The 23,118-nt window shown below is 42.4% G+C and overlaps 1 protein-coding gene across 1 annotated transcript; it reads left to right on the top strand.

Annotated features, from left to right (window-relative positions):
• The first annotated feature begins 17,901 nt into the window (after window positions 1–17,901).
• On the top strand, window positions 17,902–22,768 carry LOC147612952 (pentatricopeptide repeat-containing protein At2g33680-like). The gene has a single exon (XM_086782226.1). The coding sequence runs from the start codon at window positions 17,961–17,963 to the stop codon at window positions 21,291–21,293; it is 3,333 nt and encodes a 1,110-aa protein (XP_086638352.1). The 5' UTR covers window positions 17,902–17,960; the 3' UTR covers window positions 21,294–22,768.
• The last annotated feature ends 350 nt before the right edge of the window (window positions 22,769–23,118 follow it).

Raw genomic sequence — 23,118 nt, 5'->3', positions numbered from 1 at the left:
AGCGTATTGGTCATGTCAATATTCAACGGCTCAAAATAATTTAGGCCCAAAGAATTGGTCATGTCAATATTCAACGTTTGGCATAAGCGTATTGGTCATGTCAATATTTAACGGCTCAAAATAATTTAGGCCCAAAGAATTGTTACAAGTTTGTGGTAGTTTAAAGTAGATGGAATGCACAAGGTTGAAGCATGCCAATTGGGAAAACAATATATGCATGCTGAGAAAACAATATATGCATGCACAAGGTTGAAGCATGCCAATTGGGAAAACAATCTATGCATGCTGAGAAAACAATATATGTATGCATTTCCACATGGTAGGAATGTGAGTGATATGGTGCATTATTCTGATGTTTGTAGCAACAATTTTTATTATATGAAATGAGTAAATGGTATACTCTAGTGAAGGATTCCATAGTGGTTGATGTAAACAATAATGTGCTAGCAACAATCACATGTGCTTGGTGGACTTGGAGAGTCCTCTAGCAGTGGGTCTATTGTTAGAACTTAGTCAGGAAGGTTGAGACAGAATGCCAAGAATTCTAACACATCATTTGGTGGTACTATAAGTGTTAAAAATTTAGCAAATTCACATGTATCATGTAAGGGAAAAGAGAGGTAGTGGACCTAGAGAGTCCTCTACGTCCACTATTTCTAGAGAGTCCTCTAGCAGTGGGTCTATGGTAGACCTTGGTCAAGAAGATTGAGACAAAATGCAAGGAATTCTTACATATCATTTGGTGGTACTACATGTGCTAAAAATTAGAAAAGAAAAGGTGGATCAACCTTTCATAATACTTGATGTTTTGGTAGGTCATTCATTTGTTGATGGGGATGGTGGCTTAGAACAAAACCTTGATGAGGAGTTTATGATACTGGCTATTGTTACACCAAGTATACAAAGAGCCAAAGTAGTGTTGAAAGCACCTAACAGTGATCCAGACGTGTGTAGGTCTATGAGGGTTAGATATCTAGGGTTGAGATATGATGGGTATAAATCCCATCATTATGCTTATATGTCAAAGAAATACAATAGATAGAGCCCACATGCTTTGAGAGGCATTTGGACATAAGCATTGGGAAGATGCTATGGATGAAGAGATGGTTACATTGGCTGCAAATGAGACATGGAAGTCGATATCTTTGCCTAAGGAGAAGAAGGCAATTGGATGTAAGTGACTCTATAAAGTAAAGCAAAATTTAGATGGGTCTATAAGGCAAGATTGGTAGGCAGATATGCAAAAACCTATGGCATTGATTATATGAGAGAACCGTCAATCAAGTTGCTAGGATGGCAATTGTTAGAGCAGTCATTGCTATGGCTGCAAAACAGCTAAGAAATGGTTTTTACATTAGATGGAAGTAAAGAATGCATTTTTACATGGTGATTTATAGAAGGAGGTCTACATGGTGCGTAGCCACCAGGATATGGGGACCATGCACACCCAAAGTTTATTTGCAGTTTGTATAAATCCTTGCATGGCTTGAAACAAGCACCTAGAGCATGGTCAGACAAGATAGGAGAGTATCATATCACTATAGGATTTCATATATCTACTATAATGGATTTTTCACTTTTTGTGAAAAAGACACACAAAACTCAAATTTAGGAATTTTGGGAAATATGCACAATTTTGGGACAATTCTTTGTTAGATCCAATACAATGTTTACTGTGCGATATGCAAGATTTATTATTGGATGTTCTCAACAAGCATTTGAATAATGCGATATGAGTTATGTACTATTGTACATTTGTAATAAGTATATATGAATGTTGGTGGGATGTAAATTTGCCTGCACACACACACACACATGCACATCAAGAATTAAGTTTGTTTATATCACATAGCCTCCAGTTGACCATCAAACACAGAAACTTTAACAAAGAAAGGATATTCAATGTAACTTTAAGTTGTAAGAAAGACTAGGTGATAGAATTAAAAAGATCACCATCTGTATTGAATCAAAATTCTTGAACAATGGGTGAACCATAAATTTAAAAGCTTAAGAAAGCCTTACAATCTGAATAATGATTGAACTATGAGTTTGGTAGCTTCATACAACATTGCTAAAAGATTACGAAGCTAGTTGCCCATGTGCTAACAAATCATTCTTGCTCAACTGCACTGACGTGTGATGGTTCCTCACTTTCATGTTGATTCAATTGATTCTGTTTGGCCTTGAGTATTATAGCCTTTGGAATCTTGAGTATTATAGCCTTTGGAATCTTGATTTTCTCTGGAAGTCGTCCACCCTTGGGCTTCCATGCCCAAATGATGCAGCTAGTGTCTTCCCAGCGCTGAGGATCATTTCTGTTCTCTCGCCAATACTTGTTCCAGCAATCCTTATAAACCTCCACATCACTTGCATTCTTTTTCTTTGAAATTGGTGCCCAATATTGTATCTGAACTTGTAGGTAGTTTATCGAGTTGTTGTTTTGATCAACATCACTTGTTGTCACTCCCAACCATATTGGGTAATTTGCATCACAAGGTTGTACAAGCACAAAATCTCCTTTAGACACATCAAGAGTCGGGTTGAACTCTTCAGCAGGTCTGTTGCGCATTGGACCACAATAATGGTCCTCATTTACATCAAACCTTTCATCTACATCATCCTCCACTTGAAGGTTAAGAGGCTCAACTTTTTTGCATACACTCCTTGGCCAAAAGTCATGAAATCCAATGTCTTCCCTTGCACTAGGGGTCTGCATGTTTAGCATAAGATTCTCCCAATAGGCAAGGACCGGATTGATCCACTTAGCATAATCACTTTGGTCTCCTTTCTCTTGCAAGTGCTCTTTCCAAATGTTTTTTAAGCCCTCCACAACCTTCTCATTTTCCTTAACATACTTAAAGGGAGGCAAATACATAACGATTCTTATTTTCAAAACCACAATTGTTAAGTTGCAACAACAACATCCTTGGCAATCTCTTGAAAAATGTCCTTGAATTTGATGGCATTAAACTTGAGGCATTGACATTGCCCCTATCCTGCACATGTGTGTTAATACGAAAGACTGACTGCATATGTGAAGAACAATTTCCCTCTGTATCCACATTTGTTTCTACATGTGTCTCTGCATCTGCATCCTTAATGCTCTGCTTGCAATATGTGTTTCTCTCCTTTAGCACTTCCATATGAAAGACTGACTGCATATGTGAAGAACAATTTCCCTCTGTATCCACATTTGTTTCTACATGTGTCTCTGCATCTGCATCCTTAATGCTCTGCTTACAATATGCGTTTCTCTCCTTTAGCACTTCCATATGAAAGACTGACTGCATATGTGAAGAACAATTTCCCTCTGTATCCACATTTGTTTCTACATGTGTCTCTGCATCTGCATCCTCAATGCTCTGCTTGCAATATGCGTTTCTCTCCTTTAGCACTTCCATATGAAAGACTGATTGCATATGTGAAGAACAATTTCCCTCTGTATCCACATTTGTTTCTACATGTGTCTCTGCATGTGCATCCTCAATGCTCTGCTTACAATATGTGTTTCTCTCCTTTAGCACTTCCATATGCTAATACAGGGCCATAGTAGACAAAACACAATAAAAAAGATCTGTTCGTGGTTCTGCATCTGAGTTTTGTGAGCTCAAGTCACCATACATGTGTTGCTCTCCTCTTTCTAAGTTTCTTAAACATTTTGAGAGAGATGAAATTGTGAAGTTGGAATCACTTGGCCATAACCCCAAGGCAAAGTGACCACCCATAAGCTATTTGTCCATGTCCACCATGAGTGAGCATTTCTCTTAAGGATACTGGAAGCCTCTCAACCCCATTGAGAGATTTAGGAACTGGTTTAATTTGTGGTATGGCAGTCTTGCTTTGGTCCATCTTATCATGTATAATACACAAATACCTATTTGGGTTCATTTTGGAAGAGCTCCTCCAAGCATAGTATAGATTTCTACAACTCATTTGCTGCAACATGTGTGCCCTTCTTTGTGCCATGTATCTAGCACGCTCCTCTTGATTTTTTGTTGATTCCAACTTAACCTTGATTGCCATACAAATGTCACATTTTGAGAAGGTGCTGGTTTTTGATAAACTAACTGTCTTGAACTCTGTGTTCCACAATCTTGAGAGAATGATGGTTGTGACAGTGGCCGGTATTCGAATGAGACAAGTGTGTCATCACTTCACGCAATATGTCCACCTGTTTGTACATTGCTGGTAGAACACGTTGGGTCTCGCGGGCTCCATGCATAGTTGTCCTTGACCTATGTGGCATTTGATTGGCATTATTATCTATGAAGCCCTGTATGATTGATTTTGCCATCTCAACATGTGTCATGCCCTTCCGTATTATCGCATTGTTGCCATGACTGACATTACATGCACCATTCAAGAACTTCTTTCTGAGCCTATAGAACGTTGACTTACCAATGCTATGCATTACATGCCATGCTTTACTACTACAAACCTTCTTCCCACCAAATGTGAACTCAAAGCACTCGTCATCTTGACCTTGTCTATAGGCCATGCCCATGCAATCTCGTACAAATGTGTATCGTGTACTATAGCTCTGGTCCCCAAAAGTGTACCCTAGCTTGCATGATTTTGGATCTATCTCCAAATTGACAACATCGCTTGCGACGTGGTGAATGTTTGCAACATCACATTTTTTGCTAGCTCCATGGGTTTTATCGTAATTTTTCATTACCCTTACCCTATGGACATAGCTCCTTTTCTTATTTGTCCCTTCAATGATATCACAGTCAGTGATCATGGCATCATGGTGTCTATCTCATCAGAACTATCGCCATCATTGCTCTCTACATCATCATCCTCTTTTTCATCACTTGAATTGTTTAGGCTGTCAATATTTTTTTGCATGAAGTGATCTTGAATACCCTCATCAATAGAAGAAGATTCTGTGTCCTTCACTAATGGTTCACCATTCTCAAATGTGAGTTGCCTGATCGGCAAACTAACCAAATTCAGACCTGAAACACAGGTTGAACTAGGATGCAAAGATCCTTCTATAATGACACCCAAGCTACTCTCCCCTAGTTCTCTATAATTTATAGCCTCGTATGGGTGGACCAGCAATACCTACTCCATTGCCAAGTTTTGTAGATCTGTTGTCATCCTAGAGGATGACACTTTTCTCTTTTCAGCTCTCCCTATCTATAAAGTGATCTTCTTGATCAACAAGAAGTTCCGCAAAATTATCCTCTTTGGTATTAGTAATGTCTTTGTCCATAACAAGGTTGACCAATGGCCATTTGATGATGCTTCCAACTGCTTGAGACATTGTTCTTGCATCCATTGTGGCAAATGGAATGAGAAATGTGTCATCAAAGCTTTGTTGAACATGTATTGCTGCACATGTCTCACCAATGAATTGAAAACCACATGTTTGAGATGCATCAATGGAATGAATAACCCCGCGTGCCTTTCTTTGCAGAACCATCAATGAGAAACACTGAAGCACCTTGTTTTAGACCCTCTAATCCCTGAGAAAATCAAGATCTCAATAAGAAAGATTAAAGCGATGTTTTTACGGTAGTACACAGAACTATAAATGTAATTCAATCTCAACATGAGTTTAGGCTCTAACCAAAGTTTGAATCTCACCTATCAATGCTAGTTTGCTAGGAGGCTAGGCTCCATCCATCTAATGCTAGCTTGTTAGTAGGAGGCTTCATGAGCCTCACCATCATATGTTAGTTTGTTAGGAGGCTCCAATTAAAGTTATCATCCTCACTTGCATAATATATTAGTTTGCATATGTTAGCTAGAAGGGTAGGCTCCTCCAACAAAAGTTTGAGCCTCACCCGCGGATGCTAGTTCGCTTCTAGGAAGCTGAAAGTAAAGTTGTAGGAAGCTGAAAGTATATTTAGGGGTATGGGGAAAGAGGGAAGAAAAGAAGAAATCTCAAGCTCAAGCTCAAGGCTCAAACTTGAGTTTGAGCCTTGTCTATTACACAAGCAAGTAGGAATAGAGAGGGAAGCTAGAAAGTATATTTGGGTGTATGGGGAAAGAGGGAAGAAAAGAAGAAATCTCAAGCTCAAGCTCAAGGCTTAAACTTGAGTTTGAGCCTTGTCTATTACACAAGCAAGTAGGAATAGAGAGGGAAGCTAGAAAGTATATTTGGGTGTATGGGGAAAGAGGGAAGAGAAGAAGAAATCTCAAGCTCAAGCTCAAGGCTCAAACTTGAGTTTGAGCCTTGTCTATTACACAAGCAAGTAGGAATAGAGAGGGAAGCTAGAATAATCCCAGAGAATAAGTGGGGTGTGGGTGAAGAAGGGTATATAGACAAAAGTGAAACTAACTATAATCAAAAGACCTAGGACCTGGGGCCTGGGCCTGGGCTTGGGCTTGGGGAATGAAATCGAAATCGAAATTCCTTTCTGCATGACAAAGCCTGCGCCCCCGTTGAATGTCGGAGGACAAGAAGTATCAATTGATCATCGCCATATCGAAGCTTGATCAGAGCCTTCAGACCATCGCCAGCCCTCCCTCTTGCATCCATGCCATCGCCAACCCCCCTAGCCCCCTCTCGTCTCTCGTAGCCACGCCCACCCCCCTATCAATTCAGACCATTGCCAGCCCCCCCAGCCCCCTCTCGTCTCTCATAGCCACGCCCACCCCCCCTCTCGTCTCTCGCACCATCGCCAGTCCCCTCTCGCCTCTCGCAGCCATGCCCACCCCCCCTCTCATCTCTCGGACCATTGCCAGCCCCCTCTCGTCTCTCGCAGCCACGCCCACCCCCCCTCTCGTCCCTCTCGTCTCTCGGACCATCGCCAGCCCCCTCTCGTCTCTCGCAGCCACGCCCAGACCCCCCCTCTCCCTCTCGTCTCTCGTAGCAACCCCCCTTCTCCCTCTCGCAGCCACGCCCACCCCCCCTCTCGTCTCCACGCCATCACCAACCCCCTGCCTCTCGTAGACTCGCCGGCCCCCCCTCTCCCTCTCGCAGCCACGCCATCGCCAGACCCCCCATTTGAAATTTGAATTTCAAATTTCCCCCTCTCGCCATCACCAGCGCCCCGCTCCCCCCATTTGAAATTTGAATTTCAAATTTTTCCCTTTTGAAATTTGAATTTCAAATTTCCCCCTCTCCCTCTCGTCTCCCATGCCAGCCCCCTCCCTTGCAGATCGCCATGCCAGCCCCCCTCTCGCAAACCGCCCCCCTTCCTCTCGCCATCACTAGCGCCCCGCCCCCCCATTTGAAATTTGAATTTCAAAATTTCCCCCTCTCCATTTGTTCCACCAAATTCAAATTTGAATTTCAAATTTTTCCATGCTCGGCGCTCGTGCCCCAATTTCGACCCTCTCCATTTGAAATTTGAATTTCAAATTTTCACCAAATTCAAATTTGGATTTCAAATTCCCCCCCGCTCGGCGCCCGCGTAATCATCTGTGTTTCCTGTCTGTGACGTACTCGCTCAGCCCTGCGTTGGTTTCGACCTCTGTTTCCTACAAAACCATCACGCCCACACGCCATCGGAGACTTCAAGCATCCGTCACGTCTGTGCGACATCAGAGACTTTCGTGTGCCTATCTACGTTTTGTGTTCCCTTATCTAATTGAATACTTTACGCAACAAGTAAGTCCTTCTTTAATTGATTGTCTATATCAATATAAACGCTTACTTGATTACGTGCTAAGTGTGCCATTTGTCAATCGTTGCTCGTCGTAGATTGTTTGCACTCCATGCTAGTGCACCTCGGCCTTAAGGCTTGAACTTCAGATTGAGCCTTCGTTCTCCATGCTAGTGTACCCCGGCCTTAAGGCTCGACCTAGATCGAGTCTTTGTTCTCCATGTTAGTGCACCCCGATCTTAAGGCTCGAACTTGAGTTTGAGCCTTTGCTCTCCATGCTAGTGCACCCTGGCGTTAAGGCTCGAACTTGAGTTTGAGCCTTTGCTCCTTTGCTCTCCATGCTAGTGCACCCCGATCTTAAGGCTCGAACTTCAGATTGAGCCTTCATTCTCCATGCTAGTGCACCCCGGCCTTAAGGCTCGAACTTGAGTTTGAGCCTTTGCTCTCCATGCTAGTGCACCCCGACCTTAAGGCTCGAACTTGAGTTTGAGCCTTTGCTCTCCATGCTAGTGCACCCCGACCTTAAGGCTCGAACTTGAATTTGAGCCTTTGCTCTCCATGCTAGTGCACCCCGGTCTTAAGGCTCGAAATTGAGTTTGAGCCTTTGCTCTCCATGCTAGTGCATCCCAGTCTTAAGGCTCGAACTTCAGATTGAGCCTTCGTTCTCTATGCTAGTGTACCCCGGCCTTAAGGCTTGACCTAGATTGAGTCTTTGTTCTCCATGTTAGTGCACCCCGGCCTTAAGGCTCGAACTTGAGTTTGAGCCTTTGCTCTCCATGTTAGTGCACCCCGGCCTTAAGGCTCGAACTTGAGTTTGAGCCTTTGCTCTCCATGCTAGTGCACCCCGGCATTAAGGCTCGAACTTGAGTTTGAGCCTTTGCTCCTTTGCTCTCAATGCTAGTGCACCCCGGCCTTAAGGCTCGAACTTCAGATTGAGCCTTCGTTCTCCATGCTAGTGCACCCCGGCCTTAAGGCTCGAACTTGAGTTTGAGCCTTTGCTCTCCATGCTAGTGCACCCCGGCCTTAAGGCTCGAACTTGAGTTTGAGCCTTTGCTCTCCATGCTAGTGCACCCCGGTCTTAAGGCTCGAAATTGAGTTTGAGCCTTTGCTCTCCATGCTAGTGCACCCCAGTCTTAAGGCTCGAACTTGAGATTGAGCCTTCGTTCTCCATGCTAGTGTACCCCGGCCTTAAGGCTCGACCTAGATTGAGTCTTTGTTCTCCATGTTAGTGCACCCCGGCCTTAAGGCTTGAACTTGAGTTTGAGCCTTTGCTCTCCATGTTAGTGCACCCCAGCCTTAAGGCTCGAACTTGAGTTTGATCCTTTGCTCTCCATGCTAGTGCACCCCAGCGTTAAGGCTCGAACTTGAGTTTGAGCCTTTGCTCCTTTGCTCTCCATGCTAGTGCACCCCGGCCTTAAGGCTCGAACTTCAGATTGAGCCTTCGTTCTCCATGCTAGTGCACCCTGGCCTTAAGGCTCGAACTTGAGTTTGAGTCTTTGCTTATGGGCTATTTTATGAGGCTAGTGTATTATTAGAGCTATATGGTTACACGGTTGTTGATTGAGCAGGTAGTATCTCAGACAGTAGATCTACTAGTGGATTTGTATTCTCATTTGGGAGTGCTGCTATGACATGGAGCATCAAGAAGGAGCCCATAGTTTCACTTGCTCTCCATGCTAGTGCACCCCGGCCTTAAGGCTCGAACTTGAGTTTGAGCCTTTACTCTCCATGCTAGTGCACCCCGGTCTTAAGGCTCGAAATTGAGTTTGAGCCTTTGCTCTCCATGCTAGTGCACCCTAGTCTTAAGGCTCGAACTTCAGATTGAGCCTTCGTTCTCCATGCTAGTGTACCCCGGCCTTAAGGCTCGACTTAGATTGAGTCTTTGTTCTCCATGTTAGTGCAACCCGGCCTTGAGGCTCGAACTTGAGTTTGAGCCTTTGCTCTCCATGTTAGTGCACCCCGGCCTTAAGGCTCAAACTTGAGTTTGAGCCTTTGCTCTCCATGCTAGTGCACCCCGGCGTTAAGGCTCGAACTTGAGTTTGAGCCTTTGCTCCTTTGCTCTCCATGCTAGTGCACCCCGGCCTTAAGGCTCGAACTTCAGATTGAGCCTTCGTTCTCCATGCTAGTGCACCCCGGCCTTAAGGCTCGAACTTGAGTTTGAGCCTTTGCTCTCCATGCTAGTGCACCCCGACCTTAAGGCTCGAACTTGAGTTTGAGCCTTTGCTCTCCATGCTAGTGCACCCCGGTCTTAAGGCTCGAAATTGAGTTTGAGCCTTTGCTCTCCATGCTAGTGCACCCCAATCTTAAGGCTCGAACTTCAGATTGACCCTTCGTTCTCCATGCTAGTGTACCCCGACCTTAAGGCTCGACCTAGATTGAGTCTTTATTCTCCATGTTAGTGCACCCCGGCCTTAAGGCTCGAACTTTAGTTTGAGCCTTTGCTCTCCATGCTAGTGCACCCCGGCCTTAAGGCTCGAACTTCAGATTGAGCCTTCGTTCTCCATGCTAGTGTACCCCGGCCTTAAGGCTCGACCTAGATTGAGTCTTTGTTCTCCATGTTAGTGCACCCCGGCCTTAAGGCTCAAACTTGAGTTTAAGCCTTTGCTCTCCATGCTAGTGCACCCCGGCCTTAAGGCTCGAACTTGAGTTTGAGCCTTTTCTCTCCATGCTAGTGCACCTCGGCGTTAAGGCTCGAACTTGAGTTTGAGCCTTTGCTCCTTTGCTCTCCATGCTAGTGCACCCCAGTCTTAAGGCTTGAACTTCAGATTGAGCCTTCGTTCTCCATGCTAGTGTACCCCGACCTTAAGGCTCGACCTAGATTGAGTCTTTGTTCTCCATGTTAGTGCACCCCGGCCTTAAGGCTCGAACTTGAGTTTGAGCCTTTGCTCTCCATGCTAGTGCACCCCGGCCTTAAGGCTCGAACTTCAGTTTGAGCCTTTGCTCCTTTGCTCTCCATGCTAGTGCACCCCAGCCTGAACGCTTGAACTTCAGATTGAGACTTCGTTCTCCATGCTAGTGCACCCCGGCCTTAAGGCTCGAACTTCAGATTGAGCCTTCGTTCTCCATGCTAGTGTACCCCGGCCTTAAGGCTCGACCTAGATTGAGTCTTTGTTCTCCATGTTAGTGCACCTCAGCCTTAAGGCTCGAACTTGAGTTTGAGCCTTTGCTCTCCATGCTAGTGCACCCCGGCCTTAAGACTCGAACTTGAGTTTGAGCCTTTGCTCCTTTGCTCTCCATGCTAGTGCACCCCGGCCTTAATGCTCGAACTTCAGATTGAGCCTTCGTTCTCCATGCTAGTGCACCCCGGCCTTAAGGCTCGATCTTGAGTTTGAGCCTTAGCTCTCCATGCTAGTGCACCCCGGCCTTAAGGCTCGAACTTGAGTTTGAGCCTTTGCTCTCCATGCTAGTGCACCCCGGTCTTAAGGCTCAAAATTGAGTTTGAGCCTTTGCTGTCCATGCTAGTGCACCCGGCCTTAAGGCTCGAACTTCAGATTGAGCCTTCGTTCTCCATGCTAGTGTACCCCGACCTTAAGGCTCGAACTTGAGTTGGAGCCTTTGCTCTCGATGCTAGTGTACACCAGCCTTAAGGCTCGAACTTCAGATTGAATCTCCCCTACATGGAACTTATGTGTTAAGGCTCATTCTCCATGCTTAACTTTACATGGAACTTGGCCTTAAGGCTCCAACTTGAGTTGGAGCCTTCCCTATCTATGCTAGCGTATCCCTAGCATATGAGTGCACAACTTGGATCTAGGCTCCAGCTTAAGTTCGAGCCTCTCCTACATAAAACTTGGCCTAAAGGCTCGAACTTGAGCTTGAGCCTTGTCTCTATATGCTGGTGTACCCCTGTCATATGAGTGCACAACTTGGATCTAGGCTCTAGCTTAAGTTCGGATTTTCCCTATATGGAACTTGGCCTTAAGGCTCCAATATACTAGTGTACGCCTGGCATATGAGTGCACAACTTGTATCTAGACTCCAGCTTAAGTTCAAGCCTCCCATACATGGAACTTCGCCTTAAGGCTCAAACTTGAGTTTGAGCTTTGCCTCTCTATGCTAGCGTACCCCTAGCATATGAGTGCACAACTTAGATCTAGGCTCCAGCTTAAGTCGAGCTTCTATATGGATTAAGTAAATGCAAGTGAGGCCCTCGCTATTCAAGAAAACTAAGTGAAGCATCAATAATTGTAGCATGCATTAAGTTTCTTAAGTTTGATAGGTTTTGATTTGATATGTAGCATTTAAATCTATTTTTTTCCAAGGTTTTGAAACTTTTTTGGTGCTTCACAGGAATGGAAGCTAGCAGAGCGCCCGCTACCTCACAACCACATGGTGTACCAATCTTTACTCTGGATGCTCTCGAAACAACAACTCAGGGGTGGATAATGTGGAGGACCTGGTGAAAGCGGTGAGGCATGCAAAGAAGGCTTTGGATTCATGAAAAAAGTCCATACCTGAAAAGGAGACAACAACCATTCAAGTTAGAAAAATTGTGGAGAAAAAAGGCAGGGCCATAGTGAACAGTGCACTTAAAGCATCTAGAAATGCTGGTGCAACTTCTTCAAAAAATAAAAAGGAGGGTGACAAAACAAAAGTCCTTGATGTAAGCACAATAGCAGCTGAAGACATGGCAGGCTCTCAGGTGCAAGAAGAGGAGCAAGCACTTACAAAGAAGAGAAAGGCAAAGCACTCTACCATGCTCATAGCCCATCAAGCTCTCAACCAAAGAAAGGTAGAAAAGTGCATTGATAGTGCTTATGAATGTACAACGAATGGTGATCATTGAAAGGAGCTTATCAACTACTAATATTAACATAGGTCTTGTTCAAAGTGTGGATTTGTTGAAATAATTATTAGTCTTTTGATTAATACATTGGCTTTTTTGGATTCACTTTTAATATTTTTCTATTAAAGTGAATATTTCTATTCTACTTATCCTTTATTTCATGCCAACGTTTGGTACAAATGATGATGCACACTTACTATTAAGAAATTACTCCATATCCTAGTGTAGCACAGCGAGGCTCAAACTTAAGAGGCTCAAAATTAAGTTTGAGCCTAATACAAATGATGATGCACACTTACTATTAAGAAATTACACTTACTCCATATCCTAGTGTAGCGGTGAGGCTCAAAATTAAGTTTGAGCCGTACCTCCACTTATGTCCAACCTTGGGGATGTCTTCTAACACGAGGCACAATCTCAAGTTGAGCGATCTTTACTTTGCCCTTGTAAGTGAGGCTCAAACTCAAGTTTGACCCTTATGTGAAAGTCTTGGCATGTAATATGGTTCCTAATTCATTATGGTACATCACTCAATGTTGAGTAATCTAAGTTTGGATACAAAGTATATGTGTAGATATAAAAATGACTAGTATTATCCTTGGTGTATTATTTAAATCCTAAAAGTAATAGCATTTTATTTTAATCTTACAGATATATACAAAGAAGGGAAAGATGAAGATAGCATTGCTCAACTAGAACATCATCATGAAAGCCCTACTAGAGAGATCAACTCTCATGATTCAAATGCTAGAAATAATGAAGACAACATGGTGGAGGTAGATCACATCGATGATTCAGCTTTGCAAATATCTTCAAGGTTAATGAAGAGCTTCAAGAGACTTTTGCAACCAATATTTGGTCCGCCATGCTACACAAGAATGTTTGTGCCTATGTAAATACTCTTCAACAGTATGCACATAAGAAATATCATTTCTTTATGGTGTGGGGACAAGAAGAATGTTATATCCATAATCTTCGAAAAGTGTATAGGCCAGATAAGCCTACTGTTGAGGCTATGTTTAAACCTTTACTCAAGGTTTGGAATCAGTGCCAAGATATTTGCAATAAGAAGAATACATTGCTTATTGATGATAGCCCTTTCAAGGGATGTGTTAATCCAAAAGACAACTATCTCTTCCCTGAAAGTTAATCAAGAGCCTGGGAAAAAAGAGAAGTAGAATCCATAAGCAAGGATCTAGCAATGTTGGCATCCAAAGCTAGAGTACCATTACTATCCAAAGACCAGCTAAGCTTGTTAAAAGTGTGTTACAAAGAAGGATTTTGAGTGATCAACACGCTATTGCTTATGCTACTCGCTTGGGATATGATCGTGGTCATCTCATAAGTGGAGTTGCAGCAAAAGCATACATATCAAGGCTACAAAAGGCTTACTTGAGCTTATGGGTAGGATAATGTCTGGTTTCATTAAACATTGAGTGACTATATAATCAGATTCTAACCTAACTCATACTAGTTGTTGCTGCAGGTCAAAGGAAACCATTTCTGAGGTCTAAACGTGCAGTTTGAAGTATGGGATCTGCACAAATATCAAGACTTGTTGGGTGCAGAATGTTTGGAGCCATTTTGTACTAAAAGCCCATAAGATAGACTTAGGCTTTGGCCAAAACAATGTGCCTAGATGGGTTTAATTTTTGGATTGTACGAGCCAAATCTTTACACTATTGTATCAAGCAATCAAATACCTCCAAACTTACTATCATTTGATTATCTCTTTTGTCAATATTTGCAATTCGATTGCAATTCGATTGCAATGAGGATGTGTTTGTTTTTTATTGAAGATATTGCCTTGTCAAGGTGTAAGGCTATGAATATTATAATTTAATTTGGATAGACTCAATTATCTCAATAGTGAAAATCTTTTATACATCATATTCAATAAATTTGATTAAATTTAGCATTGACAATATACTTGCTCTTTTATTTTTTTGGTTGAACTTCTGAGGTATTGGAGCATTTGTCTATGAAGGTTTAAGACCATCCATATCATGGATGAATTTATGTTGTTTTTGGCACATAATATATTTATTTAAAATTTTGAATGTCCATTAACCATACATTTTGTTTTCAACAGGATATGTTGAAGCATATAGCTTTGATTTCAAGTGTACAGAAAACTTACTATTGAGGTGGCACCAATCATTGGTGACTCATGTACCTAGAAGCAAAAGAGTTCCACCACCCCCAGATACAATAAGGAAACAAAGAAGAGTATTGATACTTGAACTCAATGGTGCTTTACTTAAGATGTAAACTTGAATGTAACAATCTCATTGAAATTTGATTGCTTCTGGTGTTTTTAAACACCACACTCTTTGGAGATCCCTCAATTCTAAGGTTCCTTTTCCAAGTGTTCTTTGGCATTATTATCCCATGTTTTTACTTCAATGTCCCTCAAATTTGAGCATATATATCATAATTTATAATCTTGATATAGTGTCTAAGATGGGTTTTTATCTGTAGATCAATCGTAAACTTAGCACATTGTACTGTCATTGAGATTTACTTTTTGTTTTGTTGTTTCTAACACCACACCCTTTAGAGATCTCTCACTTCTAAGATTCTTTTTAAGTGATATTTAGAATTCTTTTGGCAAATTAAATAAAGCCCATGTTTTTACTTCAATGTCTCAAAGTGGAGATAGTATTTAACATGTGTTGTATAATCTCAATTAAGTTTAGTGTCATGTTTCCCTTGTCCTTCCAATATTGTTGCATTGACGTATATATCTATACAACTATAAACAAATACGCCAAATAGTTGTGTCAAGATATAATCTAATGGCACAAAGAGTGCACCAACAAATAGATGTTAGCTCAAACTACACAAAAATACCGAGTTTCCAACCAATCCTATAAGAAATGGGACTCGAATAATTCCCAAAATTCCTAAATTTGTCTTACAAGGGCTTTGTTTTAGTAGTCATCTATGTTGATGACTTGATTTTCTCATAGGGGGATAGTGATGGTGGCATTCATGAGGTAAAGATGATCCTTCAAACAAAGTTTTAAATGAAGGATTTAGGTGAGTCACGATATTTCCTAAGTATAGAGGTGATTAAATCCCCTAAAAGGATTTGGCTTTTACAAAGGCAGGGCAGTATGCTTTGGACATGCTACCCAAGTATGGGGGATGATAGATTATGAGCCAATCAGTGCCATTGGAGTAGAACATAAATTAGCTGCATATATATAGGTGACCTTTTGGAAGACCCTACTATGCTACCCAAAGTATGGGGGATGACATATTATAAGCCAATCAGTGCCATTGGAGCAGAACATAAAATTGGATGCAGATATATAGGTGATCTTTTGGAGGACCCTACTTTGTATAGGCGCATCATAGGGAGTTTGATTTACATGACTATCACTAGGCCAAACTTGAGCTATGCTGTTGGGTTGGTGCGTCAATTTATGCAAGCCCACACTTGGATGCACTAGGAGGATGCTCAAATATATAAAGTCCATAGTTGCATGGATATATAGATGTAGATTGGGCTGGTAGTATCTTAGACATGAGATCTATTAGTTTCCTTTTGTGAGTACTGTTGTTGTTAGCTAGAGCAACAAGAGGCTAGGGCACTACTATGGTAGTATGTGAGGTAGCTTGGTTATAAAAACTATTGGGGCAGATACGGGTGAATCTATGGATAGGGATGCTGTCATATGTTGTGACAACATGAGTAGCATACAGTTGGCAAACAACCCAATGTATCATGTTAGGATAAAGCACATTAAGGCATATTATCACTTTATGAGGGAGAAGGTTCTAGTAGGTGACGTGGATTTGATGTATGTTATATGGATTCACTGTATATCACACAGAGGATCATGCAACTGGCATCTTCACAAAGGCATTGGGTACAGAGAAGCTCCGTAGGTTCAAGAGCTTACTTAGAGTACAAGGTATGGAGTTGAGCTTGAGGAGTGTTAAGATATCGAGCTCAACTAGTGCAGATATTGGTGACACGCCAGGATGATAGCTCCGCACTTACGTCACTAGCATGGTATGTAAGATTATGGTTGATGTGTCACCAAGGATGTGTAACAGCCACATTTGGATTACTAGAGTTTGTGCAACCACATTCTTCCCTTGATTATGCTTTTCACTCTCTCACAAAGGAGGGTCATTATCCCTCCTTGTAGTAATGACCATCTTCACTGTTGCTTCAAAATCAACCCCCTCTAACCAGGGGGCAGTAAACAACCTCTCAAATGATGGGGAGCCCTTCAAGGTACCCGATGCACACACCTCCTTCTATAGTCTTTCATCGGCATTTTTTGTTTACTACTCGAGCCCTCAAGGAAGGGGCAACACCTATGGTGCAACATTGCTTTGCACTTCCAAGTCCTCGCTCGACATACCATGACGAGGTCACTATACACTTATATAAAGAGTGCTCTTCCTAGAGGCACATAACTCGATTTTTATAGCATAGGCAGCCTTGCATGCAACAATACAAAGCGTGCGCATGAGTCCACTTTGGTTGTGAGACAGTCACCTTGGTTTACAGGCCATGAGATAGTTTCTTTGGTCTCATAGCTTATAAACCACTTATGCCAATGGCATAGTACCCATAATCTCACCAACCATGTCTGTGGCATAAGTGTGAAACTATCATCCTAGCATGTCATCCATATCTACACTAGTTGAGCTCAACATAACCATATGATTCTACCATGTGGTCTAGAGTCCATAACGTTACTCAGCTGTCCATCATTAATTCAAGAGTTTAACAAAATTATGGCCTAGCATGTCATCCATATCCTAGTTGAGCTCAACATAACCATATAATTCTACCATGTGGTCTAGAGTCCATAACGTTACTCAGCTGTCCATCATTAATTCAAGAGTTTAACAAAATTATGGCCTTGGTTCCTAACTTAGTCTCTTATCAATTAGTGTTTAAATTTGAAGGGTATTTCAAGCTTTAATTGATACCTTTAGAAGAGAACTAATCTCCTTATGTATGCGATAGTTCAAAATAAACATCACATACTTTAAAGTTCCATGATAAAGCCTCTCATTATGTCTCTCCTTCCCCCCCTCCCCCACAAAAAAAAAAAAAAAACTTGCAAAATGCATTTGCAAATGATCTTCTATCTACAAGAGTTGTTTATGAGAGCTATTGCTTTTAAATCAGGAAGAATATTGAGCTACTACTGTTAAATTAATAAGACTACAAACATAGACATTTGATGAGTTTTTCAATGAGAACCGTCCCCAAAATTAGGCATTTATTTCCTTTGAAGACTTTATAAGTAAAAAAAGCAATCAAATAACATTAGGTGCTTGTTCTAGTGGTTGATGGGGGTACCTGGAGGTACTAGGTTCGATACTCAGTTGGACACCCGATAGTAACCTTGCCCTCGCTTTGAAGAGGATATGAGGGGTCCTCACACGAAGTACTTTGCTCCCTTCTAGTAGTTGCCAAAATTTTAGAAAAAAAATTCAAATAATAATAATTTATCACAGCCGTTGAATCAAATAATAATAATTTATCACGACCGTTGGATCGATGAAGATCTTGACTATGAGCTTCTGCAAAAAAGCACTCACACTTTCACGTACAGTTGCTAGACGTCTCGTACTACATGCGAAGGCTTGAGGCGTCTGAAGTTCAGACATGCTGTGGAAGGAGCAATGAACGCACCAACAGCACTTGGGAGATGCTTAGCTCGGAGGAGTTACTCGGGATGCGGCCCCTTCATCCTCCTTTTGACGACCTCGCACGCATCTTGCACAAGTGCAGAAAGGAGAGAAACCTAGCAGAGGCGCTGCGCTTGCATGCCTGCATGCGCGAAAATGGCTTGGATCTCCATACATCACACGGCAACAACCTCGTCTCCGTGTTGGTCGAAGTTGGAAGCATGAACCATGCCCAGCAGGTTTTTGACAGGCTGGTGCATAGGGATGAATGCTCCTGGAACTCTCTCATCACAGGTTATGTCAAGCAGGGAGAATTACAGTATGCTCTCACCCTGTACCAGAAAATGCAGGAGTGTGATTCCCTGCATCCTAGTGCACACACTTTTGTGGCCTTACTGAAGGCTTGCGCTAGGCTGCAAAATCTGGAAAAAGGCCGCGAAATTCACGCAGAGATTGCCCGAAAAGGATTGCTTGAAATAAACGTTTTCCTGGGCAGCACCTTGGTTGATATGTATGCCAAATGTAACTCTCTTGCAAAAGCACAGGAAGTGTTTGACATGCTCCCGGTTAGAAATGTAGTCTCCTGGACTGCACTTGTAGCAGGATATATGGAAAACGGGCATGCCGAGGAGGCACTCTACTGTTTCGAACAGATGCGACATGAAGGTGTCCCTCGGGATGCTATCACATTTGTTTGCGGCTTGAAAGCCTGTGGTAACATAGGAGCCGCACACAAGGGACAAGAGATCCATGCCGAAATCACAAGAAAAGGGTTGGAAAAAGACCTTGTTGTTGGCAGCACCTTGGTTGATATGTATGCTAAATGTGGCTTGCTTGCAGCAGCACGTGAAGTGTTTGACAAGCTTTCAATTCGAGATGTGGTCTCGTGGAATGCTCTTATTGTAGGATATGCAGAGCACGGGCTTGGTGAGGAAGCACTAAACTGTTTTGAACAGATGCAACGGGATGGCATTTATCCAGATAGTGTCATATTTGTTTGTGTCTTGAAAGCTTGTGGCAGCCTAGGAGCCACACAAAAGGGTCGAGCAGTACATGCCGAGATTGCAAAAAAAGGGTTGCAAGGAGACCTCTTCATTGGCAATACCTTGCTCGATTTGTATGCTAAATGTGGCTTGCTTGGAGAAGCACAAGAAGTGTTTAACAAGCTTCCAATTCGAACTGTAGTCTCATGGAATGCCATAATTGCAGGTTATGCAGAACACAGCCATGGCGAGAAAGCACTTGATTGTTTCAGACAGATGCAACTTGAGGGTGTCGCTCCAGATGCTGTCACATTCATTTGCAGCTTAAAAGCTTGTGGTAGTGCAAGAGCCACACACAAGGGTTGTGAAATACATGCTGAGATTGCAAGAAAAGGGCTGGATAGAGACCCTGCTATTGGCAGCACCATGGTTGATATGTATGCGAAATGTGGCTGGCTTGCAAAAGCACAGGAAGTGTTTGACAAGCTGACAGCCCGAGACATAGTCTCATGGAATGCACTAATCACAGGATATGTGGAACATGGGCGTGGTGAGGAAGCACTGGACTGTATCAAGAAAATGCAGCACGAGGGCATCACTCCACATGCTGTCACGTTTGTTTGCAGCTTGAAAGCTTGTAGTAGCATAGGAGCCACAGACAAGGGACAAGAAATACATGCTGAGATTGTCAAAAAAGGGTTGGAACGAGACATTGTTATTGGCAGCACCTTGGTTGATATGTATGCAAAATGTGGCTCTCTTGCAAACGCTCAGGAAGTGTTTGATGAGCTACCAGTTAGAGATGTGGTCTTGTGGAATGCATTAGTCACAGGTTATGCTGATCATGGATGTGGAAAGGAAGCACTCAATTATTTTGAACAGATTCCCTCTGAGGGGATCTCTCCAGATGATGTCACCTACATTTGCAGCTTGAGAGCTTGTGGAAGCATAGAAGTCACAGACAAGGGCCAAGAAATACATGCTGAGCTCGTGAAAAAAGGGTTGGAAGGAGACGTCTTCGTTGGCAACACTTTGGTTGATATGTATGTGAATTATGGCTTACTTGCTGAAGCACAAAAAGTGTTTGACAAGCTTCCAGTTCGAAGTGTAGTCTCATGGAATGCACTAATTGTAGGATTTTCGGAACAGGGTTGTGGTAAGGAGGCAGTCAACTGTTTTGAACGGATGCAACATGAGGGTGTCTCCGTGGATGATGTCACATTTGTTTGCAGCTTAAAAGCTTGTGGTAGCATAGGATTTATAGACAAGGGGCGAGAAATACATGCTGAGATCACCAGAAAAGGGTTGGAAATAGACCTGTTAGTTGGCAATACTGTAGTCGATATGTATTGTAAATGTGGCTTGCTTGCAGAAGCAGAAGAAGTGTTTGACAAGCTTCCTGTTCGAACTATAGTTTCATGGAATGCACTAATTACAGGAAATGGGGAACATGGGCGTGGTGAGGAGGCACTTGACTGTTTTGAAAGGATGCAACATGAGAGAGTCTCTTCGGATGATGTCACGTTTGTTTGCTGTTTGAGAGCTTGTGGTAGCATAGGAACCGTAGACAAAGCCCGAGGAATACATGCTGAGATTGCCCGAAAAGGGTTGGAAAGTGACCTCTTCATTGGCAATACCTTGATTGATACGTATGCTAAATGTGGCTTGCTTGAAGAAGCACAAGATGTGTTTGACAAGCTATCAGTTCAAACAGTATATTCATGGAACGCAATAATTGCAGGATATGCCCAGCTTGGAGAAGGTGAAAATGTCTTCTATAACTTTGACAAAATGATAGGAGAAGGTACAAATCCAAATTCGATCACATTCGTTAGCGTTCTCAATGCATGCAATCACACAGGTCTAGTGGAGAAGGGTCAAATGTACTTTGACGTTATGAGCAAAGACTATGGCGTCATCCCGACTCTTCAGCACCAGACTTGCATGGTTGATCTCCTTGGCCGTGCAGGCCATGTTGACAAGGCGGTAGCCATGATTAAAAAGATGCCATTCCTTCCTGGTATTGTGCTGTGGCATACTGTGTTGGGGGCATGCCGAAAGTGGGGCAATGTGGAAGTTGGAAAACAGGCCTTTGAACATGCAGTGCGATTGGATGAAAAGAATGCTGCTGCTTATGTCTGCATGTCTAACATATATGCAGACGCTGATATGCAGTTGGATGGGAATGAAGGGCAATCAGAGTTGAAAACAAAGTATAGAAGAAGACAAGACATTGTTGTTGGACTGATGGGGATACAAGACATCCGCAAATCAAAAACACTTACGCAAAGCTAAAGGATTCCTTGCTCAAATGTGACAACGGATATGTGGATATGCAGTTGGATGGGAATGAAGGTTGAGGCAATGAGAGTTGAAAAAAATGTATAGAAGAAGACAGGACATTGTTGTTGGACTGATGGGGATACAAGACATGCGCAAATCAAAAACATTTATGCAAAGCTAAAGGATTCTTTGCTCAAATGTGACAACGGATATGTGCACTGTGTGACATGTAAGCACTACGAAGCTGGATGCCTCTGATTTGATTAAGACACCTAAGGGGACACCCATATTTGTTGTAAAAAATCTCCAGGTTTTTAATGACTGTAAGTGCAATTTGGCTACACTCACATGAAAAATAGAGCAGTGAACAGACATGCAGGCCGCTTTGCCTGTTTTCAAGGAATGAAAGTGTGCTTGTGGGGGTGACTTAGTGAGATGTGAGATGTGTCTAATTTCAAGAGGATATTGAAGCCAGCTAACCATATTTGATCCATATGACAGCACCGAAGTGCAGGGATTGGGACTTCATGTGTAAACTGCTAATTCTAGAGAGAGAGCAAGTAGTACAAGTACAATGGTCATTGCCTCATTTGAAATCTTGATGCCAGAATGATGGTGGGGTGTACTTAGATGAGGGGGATGAAAGTGTATGGTACATGTGGACATTGAGTGCATGCAAGACGTAGCAGTACAAGAAGCAGCATGGGCAGGTGTCCTGACATAGCGGAAGCCTTCATGCCTTAATAACAGCCCTTAAGCACCCTATAGGAACCTTAATGCAAAACGGATGAGAAAAGATAGAGAGAAAGATTGGTTTTCCAGAATATGTATTATGTACATGAAAAAGATAACAGACATGCTTGGCCAATGGCCTTCCAAAATATGACTAAAATATAACCAATCTCCAAAAGGGAAAGATGAGTTGATGATCAATGATGCTTAGCCTTATATAGGCCCTACATATGCAAGTCGACCATAATTCAGGTTGTCGGCTTGTTGTTGATACCCACGACTGAGGAAAATATGCCTTTTATGCTACGTTTGCACACGTGTGGGGTTGGGTTGTTGACATGGCACTCCTATATGTTGGCCGACTGTGATATGCTGTAAATATGCCCTAATATTGTTGCCAAATGTGGGATTAGATGTGAGGTTTGGCCATGTCCACGTGTGTGCACGTGACATCCCCTCATGCTGAGCTTGATGATGGGAATCCAACTTTCTCTGTCTTCTGACTTTGGATGACTGGCATGATCCTTGGACTGCACTTGGACTCCAAAAACTGGTCACCATAGCAAAATGGTGTTACTTACAAGACTCTCATGGAGATAGTTAGATGCATGGTTAAAGATCAACAGCTTCCACACAAGTTTGGGATGGAAGCATTTTTATGTGCTACCTATGTGCTAAATAGATTCCCCACTAAAGCTTTGAAGACTATCACTCCTTTATAAGGCTTGGTTAAATAAAAAATCCAAGGTTGAACACATGCGTGTGTTTGGTTGTTTGGCATATGTACATGTGTCAACACAAAATCGAACTAAGCTTGATGACAAGACAATGAAATGCATTTTTATCGGCTATAGTGCCGAAAGCAAAAGTTATCATCTTTGCAATCATCTCACTAAAAAGACTTTTGTAAGTAGGGATGTTGTTCTTGCAAAGGATTCTATCTATTCATCGATAGAATTCAATAAGCATGTCTATGCAAATTCTTCGGACATGTTTAATGGTTTATTACCTATGCTAGCGTATATGCTAATTCTCAATAGATTTTGCCTAGTGATCCTTATTTGTTGCAAGGGAGAATGTTCAAGGAATTGATGCACCAACTTTA

This window comes from Cibotium barometz, chromosome 44, assembly GCF_041138505.1.
Source record: "Cibotium barometz isolate CiBa-2024 chromosome 44, ASM4113850v1, whole genome shotgun sequence".
In the NCBI taxonomy this organism is placed as follows: Eukaryota; Viridiplantae; Streptophyta; class Polypodiopsida; order Cyatheales; family Cibotiaceae; genus Cibotium; species Cibotium barometz.
Note: the sequence above shows the minus strand (reverse complement) of the source record. Positions and strands in the feature narration are given on the sequence as shown.